Genomic DNA, 18094 nt, shown 5'->3' on the forward strand with positions numbered 1-18094 from the left:
ACACAGGCGTCAATTTGTGAAGTTGGGTGAATACCAATCGAGTGAGCTGGATATTGTATGTGGAGTGCCTCAGGGTTCTGTTTTGGGACCTAAATTATTTATATTATACATTAATGATATACAGTATGCAAGGTTTCTGATTTAGTGAAAGTGGTTTTGTTTGCTGATGACACTACCATATGGGCATCGGGTGAAAACCTACAGCAACTCTCTGGACAGGTTTCACAGGTACTTGAGAAGATAAAGAAATGGTGTGATAGTAATTTACTATCTCTGAATTTGGATAAAACTAAATTTATGGTATTTGGGAATCGTAGACTAGTTAATGAACTTCAATTGAAAATTGGGGGAGCTAATATCGAACGAGTATATGAAATTAAATTTCTAGGTGTCATAGTTGATGACAAATTCTCCTGGAAATCGCATATCAGATATGTTCAGAACAAAATAGCAAAAAATATATCGATATTGGCAAGGGTTAGATATATTTTGGACGGGAAAGCACTACGTATTTTGTATTCTTCATTGATTTTACCATACTTAGAGTATGGCGTTGAAAACTGGGGAAATACATACAAAAGCTCACTTCAACCATTGTATATATTACAAAAAAGAGCGATAAGAATTGTGCATAAGATGGGGTATAGGGATCACACCAATGTAGCTTTCATACAGTCTAAATTGTTAAAATTTTTCGATTTAGTGGGATATAAGACTGCTGTGTTTATGTATAAAGCCAGGAACAATTTATTACCTGGTGGAATTCAAAAGTTATTTAATGAGGGGAGAAACATGGATGCAAATTAAGGGAACGTGCAGCCATTGTTCACAGCTTATGTTTCATTCATTTACAGATTAAACATACTGAGACTTGGTCTTTTTTGTTAACCTTAGGGGTATAATGTTACTGCTTACTGTGGTGGGTAATTTTCCCTCGGTAATCTTACAGTTTCGTCCTAAAATGTCTAATCCTTTCTTTGCCTTTTCCATCTCACCTTCGTTTATCACCCTTTTATTCATCACCACTCTCTTCAACATCTCCATCTTCCACTTTGGTCCCTCCTACCTTCACTGTCATCTGCCTAACTCTGCTCTTCAAACCTCCCTCACTCCCTTTTCCCTCCCCCTCTTTCCCGCTGAAATGCTCTCCTCTTCCCAATCACTCCTCTGACAGTAAGGAGCAGCAGATGAACCACACTAAGGGCAACAAGTCGGTGTGGGAGCAGAGAACAAGCGAGATCCGCAGACAGAACCTGATGACAAGCCGTGAAGCACTCTACAACGAACTAGAGCAGGACGAGTGGAAGGTGGGAGGGGAGGGAGAGGAGGTGAGGCCCCCCCCCCAAAAAAAGCATAAATATACACATATATATACAGTCTACTCCTGATATATATGGTGTTGTAATGTGTGTGCAGTTTTATGCTTATTTGAACCACTTAAAGGGACATTATCACCCATGTTTTAGGTCAAAACCCACTGAAAATAAATGACCCAAAATTCTTGGATGTCAGTTTTAATTAAAAAGGAAAAGTGAGTGGATACTTAATTGATCTTAAATATCACTGAAAATGCCCTAAACACAGGGCCTAAAAATATTTATCAACCTGATATCACAACCAGGATTCAGCATCATAAGGACAAACTGGATCTTATGTTTTTGCCAGTTGTTCTCCAAGAGTTGTGGTGTAGCAAAGTTATACCGAGTCATTTCCCTGCTGAGTGGGGACATATATGAAACGCACCTGAAAGTTTCAACTAGTAAGGGCAGTTAAACAATTTTTCAGTTACTCTACCTTATATTTTGGCTCATGTGTATGTAATGTCTAGTGACAGGCAGTGAAAGCACTGGACTAACACAAGGGCCTGACCTGCTTTTAGCCAATGTGTATTCTGTGGTCAAGCTGCACTTCACAGGCCGTATGAGTCCAGGCTGTAATGTCCCTTTAAGTCAGTGAAAGTGTGCTGTTATTGCTCTAGCTGCTGCTATATGGGATGGCTTGAAGCCCCATGCTTGGGAGCAATGCATAATTAAAGTGGGGCATGCAGAGACATCCAGAGCTGTTCCTAAAGAAAATAGCAAATTTTAAACTGGAACAGGGTGAAGTGTAACACTCTTCAAAAAGAAGAACAAAGAAACATGATCAGGAGTCGACTGGATGTGGCTCAGCAAACTGCTTTTTCACAGCTGGTGCTGTTTTACTATTTTGTGGATCTGGAAATATTCATGACAATTTTGCCTTTAAATTGTTCATGTGAAGCCAAAAATAGTGGACAGTTTGCTGAACTGTGTATATCTGTGGCTCAGGGGAGGGATGAGGCAGAGGGGCTGTAAATTCTGAAATGAAATGTGAAATCACCAGTGAAGCTAAAAACAAATGGGTTTTGTTGGTTTACTTTTTGCTAAGGAGCTTATTGCAGATATTGTTGTAGTGTGAATGCTTTGTCAGCATCATAGCTTCAAAGTTCTTTTACAGTATCATTGCAGATGTGAATTGGCCTTAAAGGCTTGGTTTACCTTATTTATTTATTTATTTATTTGTTTTGAAAAGGGTGTACCTCGAGTGATATGCACTCAGATAGATATCCAGGGATTACAATATGAGTATGTGAGGTTTTAATTGCCACTTCAATATTATACGTGTCTAGTTATAAAAAAAAAACTCTCTGTGGATTGTTCATTGTTTCATAACCTGAACATTATTGTATGGCTAGATACTACTAATTGATACTAATACTACTATTTGATAAGATGTGTCTGATGACCCTAACCCTCTGAGATATCTTGAGTTTGCATCCATTCATCCCATCTGCTACCCTATTACCCCAACCCAGATGTCCTTCCCACGGAAAGGACGTGGTGATATGAAGACCCACTTGGATCGGCCACTGGTAGTCAACCCCCAGGACAACCGCAACAACAACACCAACAAGACCCAACCTGGACAGCTGCCTCTGGACCAGGAGTACTGGCGTCAAGACATCGACCACTATCGCAGAGCTGCTCGCTGCTATCACTACCACCACCATCGCCTTCAGAAAGCCACTGAGCCAGACAGGGGGAACACAGGCCAGCCAATGGAACACAGCTTCAGCTGCACATCCCTGGGCAATGTGGTGGGGAGTGTGGAGGGGCAGCAAGGGGAGGAAAGGCACAGCCACAGGAGCCATCGAGGCCACCGGCAAAGGAACAGGGAAGGCAGGGAGGCTCGCAGTGTGTCTCCCAACCATAGCGAGGGTGGAGACGGGCACAATGAGCACAGGAGGACCAGGCAGCACCGGAAGGCAGCGAGGGAAGGGGAGGAGGGAAGACGACACAGATCCAGGGGGATGGAGGGAGAGGGGGAGAAAGCCGATGAAGGGGAGGGACAGAAGACGAGACGGCATCACCATGGCAACCAGGACAGGAGCAGAGGGCATCGCAACAGAAAGTGAGTGAAGGAAGGGTTTATTTTCTCCATGTGTGAATCTCAAATTACAACCTGGCAAGCAGTAATAGTCAGTTAAGTTTGTCTTTGTCTATGAAACCAGGAAGCATCCAACACTCTGACCACCAACTTTTTCAGATAATGACCAGTGGCTCCCGGGGTAGCGCAACACAAATTGCTACCATAGCACCTAAACTCCACAAAATGTACACTTCTGGCAGTGTGTACTATATATTAGATGATCCTGGCTTCTTAAATTCCAGCTATGACTTGACATAAGACATGTCAGGCTAATAGTTGAATCCCAGCCAGTTATGGCTTGCAATCTGCAGAGTCGATCAGGAAGGATGTCCTGGTGAGGAATGCCAGTAACCATGGCATCCAGAATGTCACAGAGCACAGGATACTGTAGATGCTGTCAAACTAGGTGAGAGATGGGAGAAAGATTTTGACATTCTTTGTTCTGTCAGGGCCTGGCTGGGCCATTTCACACCACGCCACTGGTTTGTTTTTGTTGCAGCTGGTCATTTTTGCACTGATACTGTTTTGTCTTATACCAGCATTACACAAACTTTTACTGTACTGTACTGTGACTGTGAAAAATGTGTGTTACTTGTTTTGACTGGGGAAGAGTGGAAAGCATCGTTTTAATTTCCCCATTTTGTAGCAGGTGAGCCAAAAATGTAACGTCTTGTAAATCTATCTCTGCGTACTAATTTAACTGTGTGTTCTGTGTGTGTCGGTACCAACAGTACAGGAGACAGCGCACATTTTGTATGATGCTACGTCTTGTGTTTTTGTTATCTTGCACCTAATCCTTTGTATGCTCATCCTTGTTTCTCTCCTGTCTCTGGTTTCTCCTTTCTCTCTGTTTTACCTTTCTCCCCACCTCCTCCATCAGGGAGCACCACAGTACCGTGCCCAGCCTCTCTACCACACGACCCATACAGCAGTACAATGAAGACCTGGACAACCTCCGCAACAACAGCAAGCTGGCCAGCGTCCACGAGTACCCTTACGCCCTCCCACCAGATCATCCTGAACACCCAGATAACCTGCTGAGCTGTTGTGATGCTGACACCCACACCCTGCTACACAGCATGGACAGCCTGATCCTAGCAAGCATGGCCAAACCTGAGTATACAGCCATAGACATGCCCCCTGTCTACCCCTATCCCTCCACTAACGCCATTCTACAAGGTCAGCATTTTGGCAGATGACTTGTGTAAACAAGGGTGGTGGGTAGTAGTAGGTATATAGGCTATGACAGTGTGTCATAAAGCCCTTGACAAGTAGAGAATTGGCTACACACAAATAATGACATTCATCAACATCACTATAATGTGTTTTTGAGGTGAGGGAGTTGAATATTTCTGATTGCAACTGTACATTTTAGGCTCTGACCTACAATCCCTTTGAACCCATTGTGCTCACACCTTTTGTGAAAAGGATGAAACACTAAATAAGATATTTCTCTATTTCTCTTTCTCTGATTCTGGCTGTACACCACACACAATGCACAATCCAGCACAGAGAATTTGCACCTATGAGTGTTTGTGCATTTTGTCCACCAACAAATTGATAACATTGATGGTTCACAGCAACACTGTTTAGACCCCTGTTTACAAAAGACAAGCGACAGAACAAAACACGGATCATCCAGGCTGACATACATCAGATGCAACAATTGGCCTCAGAAACAAAGTTTACATTTAACACAAGTGATGTTTTACCTTAAAACTTAAAACAGTTTCTTATAGCTTATAGCATTTCCATTCAAGTTGGTCTAAATGAACTTTCCATTAAAATGTGATAGTCTTCATGAACAAGACAAGATAAAGGGGTAATATCACTTTACACAGTACAGGAGTTTTCACTCCCCATGAACAGTAAATCAACTTTGTAATGAGAAATTGGCGGTGTGCTCCTTTAAAAAAGATTGCTTTACTGGCTAACAGTGGTGTAAATCCACTCTCATTCAGCTCTGTTCTCAAATGCTGGTGAATGTGTTTCATGTGTTTACTGTCTCACTCTGGTGAAGCTGACCTCTTTCTGTCTGTCCATCCTCTCTATTTGTTTTGCCCAGTAAATAAGAATGCCAACACAGACCAGAAGAAGAGTGAGGAGAAGAAGGACGAAGAGGACAAGGGAGGAGATGGCGATGGCCCCAAACCCATGCCTCCCTACAGTTCCTGTTTCATATTGTCCACTACCAACCCGTGAGTATTTATGTGTTCAAAAAGTTATTGTATAATAGCTCTGAAATGTTTAGACACTTGATTTTTTTGTGCATCAATATGTGCTGGTGTGTACCAGGTTTCGTAAGTGCTGCCACTACATCCTGACTCTGAAGTATTTTGAGTTCAGCATCCTGTCTGTCATCGCTATGAGCAGCATTGCCCTCGCTGCAGAGGACCCTGTCCAGCCTGACTCACTACAAAACAATGTGAGACATTTCTGTCTTTATGACTGCTTGTGAATTTGTGATTTTGTTGATGTTGATATCTGAAAAACCAAATGTTTTGGGTCTTACTGTGAGTATAACAAGAAAAATGTTTTAGGAACATTTGTAACAATGCAGCTAAAGGGTAGAAAAGTGTGGTAGATGATTTTAGCCAGGGAAAAAACTGAAGCAGGGTATGACAGAAAATTAAAGTTACAATGTGCAAAATACTGGAAATCAAGTTAGCACTAGCTTGAGACTTGAAACCAACCCCCTCTGCTCCCCGTGCTCCATTACTCTCTGCCCAGTCTTTCACCTGCATCCTCGTCATGTACACTGTCTCAGCTAAAGCAGGGATCAGCAGCTCGCTAGCCTGTAAGTCAACCAAAGTGGTGCTCTCCTGCAGCTAATACTAGCCTGAAGCCTTGGTGCAGGAGGAGCAGTAGACCAGGAGCACATTCATGTATTGACTGACAGCTGAACGCTCCCAGCCCTAATGTTGACCTAGTTGAATTAGTTAGAAGTCAGACTTACTCAAAACCTTTATAAGGGAAGAGCTCTGCACTGCTGCTGTTATAGTCTCAGTCACCAAAGCCTTTGACAGCACATTATATATGTTTCTGGAACACATTTTAATTAGGAATATTACAAAAAAAAGTTATAGCTGCAGTTTTACCACAAAAAAGAAGTCAAAACATGCACTAAACAATTATCAAATTTAAATGTAGCACAGTGTCAAACATGCACTGCTCTCATATGTCGATGATAGGAATTTAACAGAAACCGTGCTATGTCAGTTGTCTCACGTGATCGTGTACTGCTGGTTACTTTCATCTAACGCTGAAAAGGGAAGTTGACAACTAGATGGTATTTTGAAAGTTGAAAATGAAAACAGGGTTAAGGTTAGAATTAGGACTAGACTCTGGTTGATGTCAGCTTCTTTGTGTCTTTGTTAATCTCTCCTGCTTTGTTTCTTATTCACTGACACAGTAATTACTACTATGATAATTGTATCTCACTGTGTTGTGTTGCTCTGCAGGTACTTCGTTATTTTGACTACGTTTTCACCGGCGTCTTCACGTTTGAAATGTTGATCAAGGTAACAAAGTATCACTCTCTGTGTGTGTGTGTGTGTGTGTGAATATGTGCATTGACCACTTTTTAATCCTCTTGTTTTTGTGTGATTGTATGATTGTGTATTTGGTCCTTGTGCAAACATGCTCATGTATCTGTGTTTTTGTGTGCTTATGAGAGCAGTTCTCTTTCAAACCTCGCTCGGTGTATCACTATGTGTCACTATTTATCAAGCCAGCACATCATGGTGGGCTTATGTGGCTAGCTAGCTGTTTCTCACATCAGGTTGAATGGCTACTGCCACTTGGAACACTGCTTGCAGCAGGAGTAGGGAGGCCGCTTCCCGCCTTTGACCGGCTGCTTGTGGGTTCACTGTTTCGGGGAAGGATCCCTATCTTCTCTGCATCACATGCATGGGGATGAAACATGCATCACTGACAGACTTGCCATTATCTGAGTATTGCAGCAACATGCCAGCCAGGATCCTGGAGTGTTGTCTGCAGGTGTCACGGCATCAAAGTGTGTCTCTATGAGGCTGTGCAAAAAACTAAGGATCCTGACAAGTCCCTGCCAATCAGCTCATGCCTGCTGTTCCAGTATGCATGAAGGCAATGAGGCGCTACTGGGATAAGCGGGTCAGACACAGGGTCCCGGTCAAGGGCTACTCTGGCTTGGAGATTGCTAATAGCAAGCCTCTGCAACCCCCCCGGCGGTGGAGCAGTCAGTGATGTATCATCTCCATCCCAACCGATGTCTCACAACACTGCCCTGCTTGCAGGTGAAGGACATGTGGAAGAAATATGTTTGAGAATGCCATGCATAGGGCCGCAGATAGTTATAAAGGGGGTCGGGCCGGTCTACATGACTCAGTGGATTGGTCTGTCCCCTGACAGACGTGGTGGTAGTGGCACTTCCATGACTGGTCATGCCAGAAGGCTCTTCCTCTACCTCACTCAGTTTTCAAAGCTAGGGTTACCCTGGTAACCAAGCGTTTTTGCATTTGTGCTGTGTCTGTGCATCATAAGCGCAACTGACTTGTGTATGAGTGTGTGTTTGAGTTGCTATATGTACACATATACAAAGCAGTGTGCTCTATTGTGCTGAGCATGCTCCGTATCTTCCAGATGGTGGTGCTGGGCTTGTTCCTTCACGAGGGCTCCTACTTCCGCGACTTGTGGAACATTCTGGACTTTGTAGTGGTTAGTGGTGCTCTGGTGGCCTTCACCTTCACGTAAGTGCCCACCCCCTCCCTCCTCTTCATCATTGCCATCAGCCCCATCTATACACATAAGCACACACATTCCACCATCCACAGAAAGAACCTTGTCACTAAGACTTGTGTGTTCGATACAACAGGCAATGCATAATCTGCCTTCCTCTCACTCTGTCCCTGCTTCTTTTTCAATCTCTTTTTCTTTACCTCCTTTTGCTTTAAAATCTCCTTTTTCTCCTTTCTCTCATTTTCCATTTTTCTTTTTTGTTCTTTTCCTTTTTCTCCGCTCTAGCCTTGCCTTGTTCCTTTTTGTTTTCTGGATGTTTTTGTTCTTCTTTGCCTTTCACAAACTTTTTTCTGTAGTTGCTTCAGTTTCTTTATCTGCCTCTTTGTCTTCATTTCCTTCTCTTATTTCATCACTGGTCATCATCAGATGTGGCATCGTATTAGCAGGTCTTTCTCTTCGTTTCATTACCACTTTCATCTGGGCAACCATCCGGGATTCATAACTAAAGTCAAACCCTCACATTCCTTTCCTAGAATATCTTCACCATCTCTGACCTACACTCTAAAAAGGACAAGGGCTCCTCAAAACATTTTGCTTTTTCTTGATGCTTCATTCTTTGGAAGCCTCAGAGGGTACCCTGAGGAACTCTGCAATTACCTTCTTAAATGTCAAACTTATTGGATTGTACTTCTGAAGTGAGGAACCCAAAAGTGCTTAAATTATTTTTAGAGTGCAGTTCCACTATCTCCAATCCCCCTCCACAAACCACATAACTTGCCTGAAACACACTCACCTTAAGAACTATCCCAAACATTGTTCCCCGTAACTATCTGATCTAATAAACTATAACACGCCACCTGTTCCTTATCACAGTTTTCTCCCAATCTTCCTTGCTCCATTTCCCTTCTGTCCCTTATTTGTCTATCCATGCCGCTCTGATATTCCCACCAACCAGGCCGTGAGTCATCCCTTTCTCTTTTCTTGCATCTAAAGCCCTGACCTTATCTCCCAAACCTTTGCTTAACAACACACCCCTAGCTCTCCACAGCTTTGGTCCCAATTGATGCCTTCATCTTCTTCCAGAAATGCTTCATCACCCCTTTCCTGATAGCTATCATCACATTTTACACACCTTGCAAATTTCCCAGGTCACCCATTTTACAACCCTCTTATTCCTAACATAGAGCAAAGTGAATAAGACAACAAGAGAATATTGAATCACTTTGAGTACTTTCAGTCGACCTCTCCTAACCACCTTTATGTTCCAGCAAACAGCAAGGGTTTTTTTTACTTCCTTTCAAAATTGGTTACTTCTCTGGTATGTTTTGTAAACTTTCTCCACCTCCAAGCTGGTCATACAAACTTGGATTTTATCTTCTTAAAACTGGAGGACACTTAAGGTGCATTAAGTAACATTCTCAACTTTACCTGATAAGCCAAGTGAAAATAAAACAGGACATGGTGTCTCTGAGCTTTCCCATGCCCCTCCATGACAGTCTGCAGCCTACAACGCTTCTGTTGTTGTTCTAGCCTCTCTGCCATGTGCTGTCAAGATGTGGTGCTTAAATTAGCCTCGCCCGCTCTGTAGACAAGGTAATAAAAAGCATTTTTTGAATCACAAGTAATAATTTCAAACAGCTAGATACAGTATGGAGGACCCCTTGTCAGATAAAAGTCTAAAAAAAATGGCTGCCAGGTTAAGAGAGAGTGACCCAAGCTTACCAAAATGGCTGCCAGGTTAAGAGAGAGTGGGACAAAGCAAAAGACAAACTGATGTCAGGTTTGGATTTTTGACATTGAAAGGGTTAAAAGCAGCCAAGTTAGAGTTGCCAAAGTTACAAATGACAATTCATACTGAGGGGGACAAAGATGTTTTTACCAAATTTCATGGATCCAGTAGTTGTTCATTCTACTGGAATCCATAAATGTCAACCTCATGGTGGCGCTTGAGGAAAAGTCCAGGGACTATAAATGTCTGTACAAAATTTCATGGGAGACCAATAGTTTTTGAAATATTTTAGTCTGGACCACAGTGGTGGACTGACCGACTAACGCTGTCATCCATAGAGCCATGCCAGTACTAAAAAGCAATCCGCTCCAGAGGAAGTGAGAGGAAAATGAATTTAACATTTAACCCTGGCTATCTGTTTGCCACAGGGAGGAACACGATCAGGTGTCATCGCCTCATCCCCAACACCTTTCCGCCTCTTTTACCAACACACACTCAAATGCTAACACAATACACATCCATTGTTCTGACATTGTTAACATTCCCGGAGGCTCAGGTACTCGGGGAGGTCGGTCTGAGCCAGGGAGGGAAGGAGCGAGGCATGCTGGGGCAGGTCGTGGTGGGTGGAATGATTTGTTCTAATGCTGAGCCAGTATACAGATAAATACATATTAAATAAATATGTATGATAAATGCACTTGGAGAAGCTGAGTGTATGTTTGTGTGCAATTTTAATAAACGAATGAGAGCGAAAAGAGAAGCTTGTGTGCCCATCCTCCTCAGCTCTGTGGTTGGTCAATGCATGTCTGCCGTGGTGGCTGCATGAACCTGAAAACAAACCAGTGATGCAGTAGATTGCATCACTCAGATCAATGATGCTTGGAGTCAGTCCCAGGCAAAGAATGCTCCAGTAAAATATGTTCTGTGAATCTTAGAGCTAATAGCCAAAATCATTAACATGAATATGGCTTTCACATACATTCACTGCATACAGTATATGCAGTAATAGATGTGAGATCATTTACTTTGTTTTCAAATTAAAAGCACCAAAATTCAGATTCTCAGAAAATAAAGAATTGGGCAGATCATGAATTCAAACACATAAAAATGCAGTCAAAAGTGAAAATGTTTGAGCACAGTTAAATATCACTTTTAAATTCTGTTTTGCCCTCTGGCTGGTGACAGCAAACTGAAAATGATTCCACTGCTGCACCCTCCACAACATGACTCCTTGTCTTAAAGAATGGTAAATGGTCTTATACTCGTGTAGCGCTAATCTATGCTTTACAGTGCACTCAAAGCGCTTTCACACTACTTCGCCATACACCCATTCGCTCTTACACCGGTGTCATCACCGGGAGCAACTGGGGGTTCAGCGTCTTGCTCAAAGACACTTCAACATGTTGACTGGACAAGCCAGGAATCAAACCTCTGGTTAGGAGATGACCCGCTCTACCTCCTGAGCCACAGCCACCCCCAAAGAAGATGCCTCCGCCCTTCCTTCACCAATTCCCTTCCCTTCCTACAGCTCCCTCCTCCCCTCTCTTGCCCTCTCACTTCCTTTCCATTCCTTTTTAAGATGCTCTCATTGGCCCCCCACCTTCGCCTCCACCCTCCATCTCTCCTTGGCTGCCTTGCTGACACCATCTGCTCCAGGGCTGATCTTCCAGTACAGTTTTGTCACTTTGACGCATGACACAGTTTAAAAGCAGATATATCACAGAACCATTGTACGGAGGATTTCTAGCATGGTCAGAGTGCAATGGCGTTGCGTGTTTACTGGGTTTTAAACGCTACAGTTGTTCCTCTTGCACCTTTCGTCCTCCAGATAAATGCTGACTAATGCACTATCGTGACCAAGAACTGCATGCAGTCGCAGTACTCTGCAAGAATGTCTTTTCTTTCTATTGACGGTGTGTGTGTATGCAGCAATGCACACACAAATCCTGGTTTCTTGAGTCTCCACTCATGATGGATGCCTTGAGTGTATGTCTGTGTGCTCTGACATGTCAAGAAAACCTGGAACCGGCCATTGTAAAGTTTTAAGGCCTTTTTCTTCCCCTGTGCAGATGTGCATGCCAAAGAGCTTTGATAAAATTCCACTAGATGATTGCAGATCTAATGAAGGCAATTTGTGCTGTAGGCCTGGTCTAATTGATCAATATGGTGTGATAAGAATCGGTGTAAGTGGATGCAGCAATCGAGTTTCCTCTTCCAACCATGAAGGTAATTCTTCATAAAGCTGGTCGCACAGCAGGCCACCACAGAAGACAGCCAGGAGGGAGCTAGGTGTGCATATCCACAGTCAGAGGCTAAATTCACTGAATTACTGTAGATCGCAAATAGTTACTTCAGAGTTACTGTTTAAATGAAGTATTAAAATTTCTCCATGTTGCACCTGTCCACTACAACAATAAACCACCATGTGGATTTGGTGTTGTGGCTGATTGGTGTATATGTCAGGTGAGTTGTTTTTAGTTTAGTTTAGTTTAGTTTAGTTTAGTTTAGTTTAGTCAGCCTAAAAAAGACAATAAAATAAAAGCACAAAATCCAGTACATATATACACACACAGTACATAGATACATCTTACTGGACCAAAAGGCATAAGGCAAAAGCTACTGCTTATTTTACCTACCTTTAATATAAACACTACTTCACAATTTATATATTTTCAATATAAGACCAATAGTTCACAAAAGGGATGAAAACAAATAAACAATCAGACTAACTATATTCAACATATTCACACATTTACACTCCCATACTAAAGTTCTGTTTCCTTGTATTCAACCAACATATAACATTTAACTGATCTTAGTGTTTTTAGAGTCTATTAATATATTATGAAATAATTCTGTCATTTAAGAAATTCTTATCAAACTATCACACTGTATTTGCTAAATGCTTATGGAAACCTTTTTGGTTACTAATGTCTACTGTCTGTTGATTTGATTTATTTATTTGTTGTGCACCATAAGGTGCGTTTGAGCACTAGATACAACAATCCACTAGTCTGATCACATGAGCAAACTAATAACACATTTTCACAGATTTAGAATTAAAGCCTTTGAGAAGGTTAATCAACAGACATGTACAATATAATATTCTGCATCTTAATATTTTCCAGTTCACAATCACAGGTGACACTACATCTTTAGTGATCTACAATAGCACTGACCCTATCCGGCTTAATTTACTTGCACCCAAATGTTAGTCATTTTTAATCAGACATAGAAAAGCAGAACAACCAACCAGTCAGATACCAGTGCCACAAGGGTGTGCTGAACATCCACTGTACGAGTAAAGAAGTGTTCATGGTTGTGGCTTTGATATATCCAGCTTGACAACATCTTCTACATAAGCCGATGAAAACTCATACAAAACCAGTGACATCAGGGGTTTTTTATGTGAGGATTTGGAGAGATGCAATAGCAGTGTGACAGAATGCTAGCAAACTGTACTGCAGTATCATACAACATATAGACTTCACTGGCTAATCTAGTAGACGCATGTAGAGGTGTGTGTGTGGGACGGGGAGCTGTGTGTATCTGAGCATGTATATGTGTGTTGGTGGGTGGGTGGGGTTTGCTAAGCAGCTGTGGCCATCTTGCTGTCCTTTCTTTCTTTGTCTGTCTCTCATATGGATGTATTTTGTTTCCTGTTTCTACCAAACCCCCTTTCTCTTGTCTCGTGTCTGTCTCTCTCCGTCACTGTGCGTCCATGTGTCTGTCTTTCTATGTGTTTTTCTTGTCCTTCCCTTGCTGCTCTTCCTCTCCTGTCTCTCTTTCTGTCGCTGTCCCTGTCTCCACCTTCGGTGAAACTCGACAGGAGCAGCACCCGGTAAAGTTCTTTCTCTGTCCTCCACCTCCTCCTCCTAGTTAAAATTTCTATGATACATACATTTTTCTGACCCATCTATCTTTTGGTGTCCAAACACTCATGCCCTGTAGGCTTGAAAGGTGGCTTTAAAAATCTGTTTGTTTTGTCCTTGGGTACTGTTTTACATAGGTGTTTGCCATATTTGGGTGCATCAGTGTAATTTGAGAATATAGGGCCATGTTACGCAGAATGCTGCAGTTTGAGAAGTGTCTGTGGACTTTTTTCCACCATAAAAGCTTCAACAGTTCACAACCATTATGGACATGAATCTAAGCTTTCAACAGCTGCTGTGTTCCATGAAGTGTACAAGCTTTTTACAGCCAACTTTTAGTCCTATATGTGCTGAGTGTTTTATACTCCATGTAAGGATCGCACTGTTTATTATCATTATGCTAGTGTTTGTGTGTGTGTGTGTGTGTGCGTGTGTGAGTGCTTGAATGTGTATGTGTGTGTGAATGTTGTTTCTTACACCTATGGCCTTACTGGACTTTACTCTAATACTCTCAAGATGCTCTGATGGAGAAACCCCAGTCCTACTCAGCTTCGAAGGAGGAAGGCCTATTGATTATTGATTGAGTCTCACTCTTGTGCACTCACACACACACACATGCATACACGTGGAAGTGCGAAAGCTCAGACTCAGTCAATCAGCCTTGAATTGAATTGTCCTACATTTTCTGCCATGGGAACTGAGTTCATAGTTAAAGGCCGAGGCTTGATGGACGGCCTCTCTTCTGCTCAGGCTCAGCAGGCGTCCAGATGACCGCTGCCTTGTTTTTGTTGTTGTTGTTGTTGTTCTTGAATGTGTATGCGTGTGTGAATGTTGTTTCTTACACCTATGGCCTTACTGGACTTTACTCTAATACTCTCAAGATGCTCTGATGGAGAAACCCCAGTCCTACTCAGCTTCGAAGGAGGAAGGCCTATTGATTATTGATTGAGTCTCACTCTTGTGCACTCACACACACACATGCATACACGTGGAAGTGCGAAAGCTCAGACTCAGTCAATCAGCCTTGAATTGAATTGTCCTACATTTTCTGCCATGGGAACTGAGTTCATAGTTAAAGGCCGAGGCTTGATGGACGGCCTCTCTTCTGCTCAGGCTCAGCAGGCGTCCAGATGACCGCTGCCTTGTTTTTGTTGTTGTTGTTGTTGTTTATTTGTTTGTTTTTGAAAATAGCCCATCCACATATAGCAAAGATCAACATAGCCATTTAGTTCCTTGACCACCCCAATTGTTCCTCACTGGTATTGGTTTATGGACATATAACATTCAGTTATGGGCTGTGGAGAGGAAATGAGCACATTAAACACACGGCTGAAAGAGTTTGTCTTTCAGCTCTAAATCATTTCCCCCGGCCCTTCGCATTGCTTGTTTGACGTTATTCATGCAGCGTGTGTGTTTGTGTTATGACACGTTGTGTCCAAAGAGTCTCGCATAGCCTCTGTTTCCTGTCTTTGTCTTCAATTCAGGTCACAGTCCTAACCAAAGAAAAATACAAAAGCCTTTTCAGAAATCTGTATTTCAGGGAACAGGAAGCTATGTGAAACGTATCAGAATCAGTCCGTGCAGTATTAACAAATACAGGATTATAATGACATAATCCCAACCATGCACTTAAAGCTCGCACTTCATGTTTCCAAATTGAAAACTCCCATTTCTTTTGAAGAATCAAACATTGTGTCGCTGCAAAAGAATAGAATGGTTCGGCCACGAGATTCCTGTCGATATGGAATGTTGCGTTATGGCGAAGATTATAATTAATGATGCTGCTGCTGCTTCTTGATGTTCATGAAACCAAATGCTCCAATTGCATTCCCTCCCACTGGTTTCATGTCTGACATGCACCTGAAAGTTTCTTGTTTCTGCAGAAGAAGAGACTGTAAGCTTTGATTGTCCACAGTGATGCAACATACAGTTTTATAGAAGAGTGCTGCAAGTCTCATATGATGCTTTCATTTAGATAGATGCTACAGTTGTTGTGTTTATGATAAATTCAACTATGAGGACATGCACCTCACCAGGCCCCTTTTTAACAATGCCTTTATGATAATGATAATAGCAGAGGGTGTGGTAAGAGCCCTGTGTGTCTGCTCCATCTCTTCATTCCTCCACTCCACCATCACTGCCATCTGTCAATGACAGTGTTTTTTCCTTGACTGAACTCTAGGGGGAGCAGCAAGGGCAAAGACATCAGTACAATCAAGTCTCTTCGTGTGCTGAGGGTGCTGCGTCCTCTAAAGACCATCAAACGACTCCCCAAGTTAAAGGTAGGGCTCAGAAGGTCGGTTGGTGCATCTCAGTTCAGGGGCTGCCTTTGTAAAGTCTGGTTTTCTAGACAAAGTTATTTCAGGTAAACACGGCTTGTTTCTTTTCAAAGAATCTGGCAGAGAACTAATGCCTTCTTTGGCAAGAATTTGGAGGATAAAACAGGTGTATCTTTTCCTCAGAATTGTCCATTTCATTGCTTATAGTGGCATCTCTGTGTAAAAACATGACAGCGTCAAGGTTCTGTTTGGCACTGGGACAATGACACAAATGAACAAATTAAGTTATTATTAGGTGTTATCATTATTTGTTGAAGCAGTGCTTGAAGTGGGGAGTAAAAGGTGCTGATACTCACCTGGCAGCAGCTGGCAGAAAGCCCCTAAACTGTCTGTCCTGACTTTTTTGTCACTGCCCCCTTCTCCTGTTGTCTGCTCTCGTCCACTGTCCAGGCAATGAGCTGATAAAGAGGGCAGAAAGGAGTAGAAGTACCAGTATGCAAGAGGAAGTCCTGGTACATAAAAGAGTCAAATGTAGTGCCGGTACTACGTACCAGTGTATACCGGCCCACTTCAAGCACTGAGTTGAAGTAGACAGGCATCATAAATTTGTATACTTAGCATTAGCTGCTTTGTCCCAAAAATGTGCAGAAAATGTATGTTTATTTTCTGTAACGTGTATATTCCTGTATACCATATGGACTGTGAAGTCTTATGCAAATGATTCAGTAATTTTCAATATTGTTCAAAGTGACAGGAATGTTTTCAAGGGACTGGCCCTTGCATTGAGTATTTCATGATATGTTAAGTCAAGTCACAGTTATTTGTAGCTCACAGTGAAAGAGATTAAATCAAAGGTTACTTTACTGTCGCTCTCACTGTGCAGTCACACTGGTCAATCAGCCTAACAGCTGAGGTGTACTTATAAATGTCTCTGTGTCTTCCCTACAGGCCGTGTTTGATTGTGTGGTCAATTCTCTGAAAAATGTCCTGAACATCTTGATTGTCTACATGCTCTTCATGTTCATCTTCGCTGTGGTGGCCGTGCAGCTCTTTAAGGGTCGCTTCTTCTACTGCACGGATGAATCCAAAGAGTTTGAACGTGACTGCAGGTTGGTTCAGAAACACCAAACACGCAGTGGACAATACGAACTAATAATACATAACATAAGAGCCGAATCAAATAGTTTAGATTGATGGAAAATTAATCTGCACATTTCATTATGAATGACGATGTTTGTTTTTATCTATGCAGTGATTATCAGTCAGAACTAGTAGATGTATTTTATATCAGGTTTTCACACCGACAGAAGCATCTTCATTCATTATTTTATCTTTCAATTTGTACACTTTGTGCCAGGTTCTTTGTATTTATTAGCTGAAAAGATTTTTTATTCAGTACCATAATTCTTACTCATTTACTTTTACTCATTCTTTACTATCAGTCCTTTATTTCTACATTTGGCACATTGAGCCATACTGTAAAATTATTACCAAAACTGGTGCTCTGTGGCACAGATATCTTTCCATATGCATGCCATGTGCACTATGGAAAATGCTTCTGTGAATTTGTCCATTTGTATCAGTTGTGTACATACTGACACCTAGGGGAGTCACGGAGAAACAGTCGGCCTACAAGATGGCGCATCATGTGTAGTGTAAAGACAGACATGTACAGTATGGAGGATGGCAGCCCCGGTGCTGATTGGTGCTTCTTATGTGTTCAGTCACAAACCTTGTGTCTGTCTTCCTTCAGGGGCGAGTTCTTGAAGTATGAAATAGATGAGGTAAAAGCTCAAAGGCGGGAGTGGAAGAAGTACGATTTCCACTATGACAACGTGGCTTGGGCCCTGCTCACCCTCTTCACTGTCTCCACTGGAGAGGGGTGGCCAGAGTGAGTGGATTGGACACACACACACACACACACACACACATCTCTGAACTGTCATGCATCAGTGCCCACAGTATGTTTGACTTATATATCTGTGAGGGTACCATAGACACAGAGGCGTATCTTGGGATTTCAGAGAGACATATACTGCCATCAAGGCACC

General features: G+C 42.3%; 1 protein-coding gene across 1 annotated transcript in view; it reads left to right on the forward strand.

Moving 5' to 3' along the window:
• cacna1ab (calcium channel, voltage-dependent, P/Q type, alpha 1A subunit, b) overlaps positions 1-18094 on the forward strand; it is a 112229-nt gene that overhangs the window by 55188 nt on the left and 38947 nt on the right. Inside the window, 12 exon segments of the mRNA XM_020617855.1 lie at positions 1175-1307; positions 2834-3429; positions 4328-4626; positions 5513-5645; positions 5743-5872; positions 6909-6968; positions 8068-8174; positions 9119-9121; positions 13722-13733; positions 15947-16046; positions 16992-17152; positions 17797-17934. Of these exon segments, the coding sequence (XP_020473511.1) occupies positions 1175-1307; positions 2834-3429; positions 4328-4626; positions 5513-5645; positions 5743-5872; positions 6909-6968; positions 8068-8174; positions 9119-9121; positions 13722-13733; positions 15947-16046; positions 16992-17152; positions 17797-17934 (1872 nt within the window).

The sequence above is a fragment of the Monopterus albus genome, unplaced genomic scaffold (genome assembly GCF_001952655.1).
Source record: "Monopterus albus unplaced genomic scaffold, M_albus_1.0 scaffold195.1, whole genome shotgun sequence".
In the NCBI taxonomy this organism is placed as follows: domain Eukaryota; kingdom Metazoa; phylum Chordata; class Actinopteri; order Synbranchiformes; family Synbranchidae; genus Monopterus; species Monopterus albus.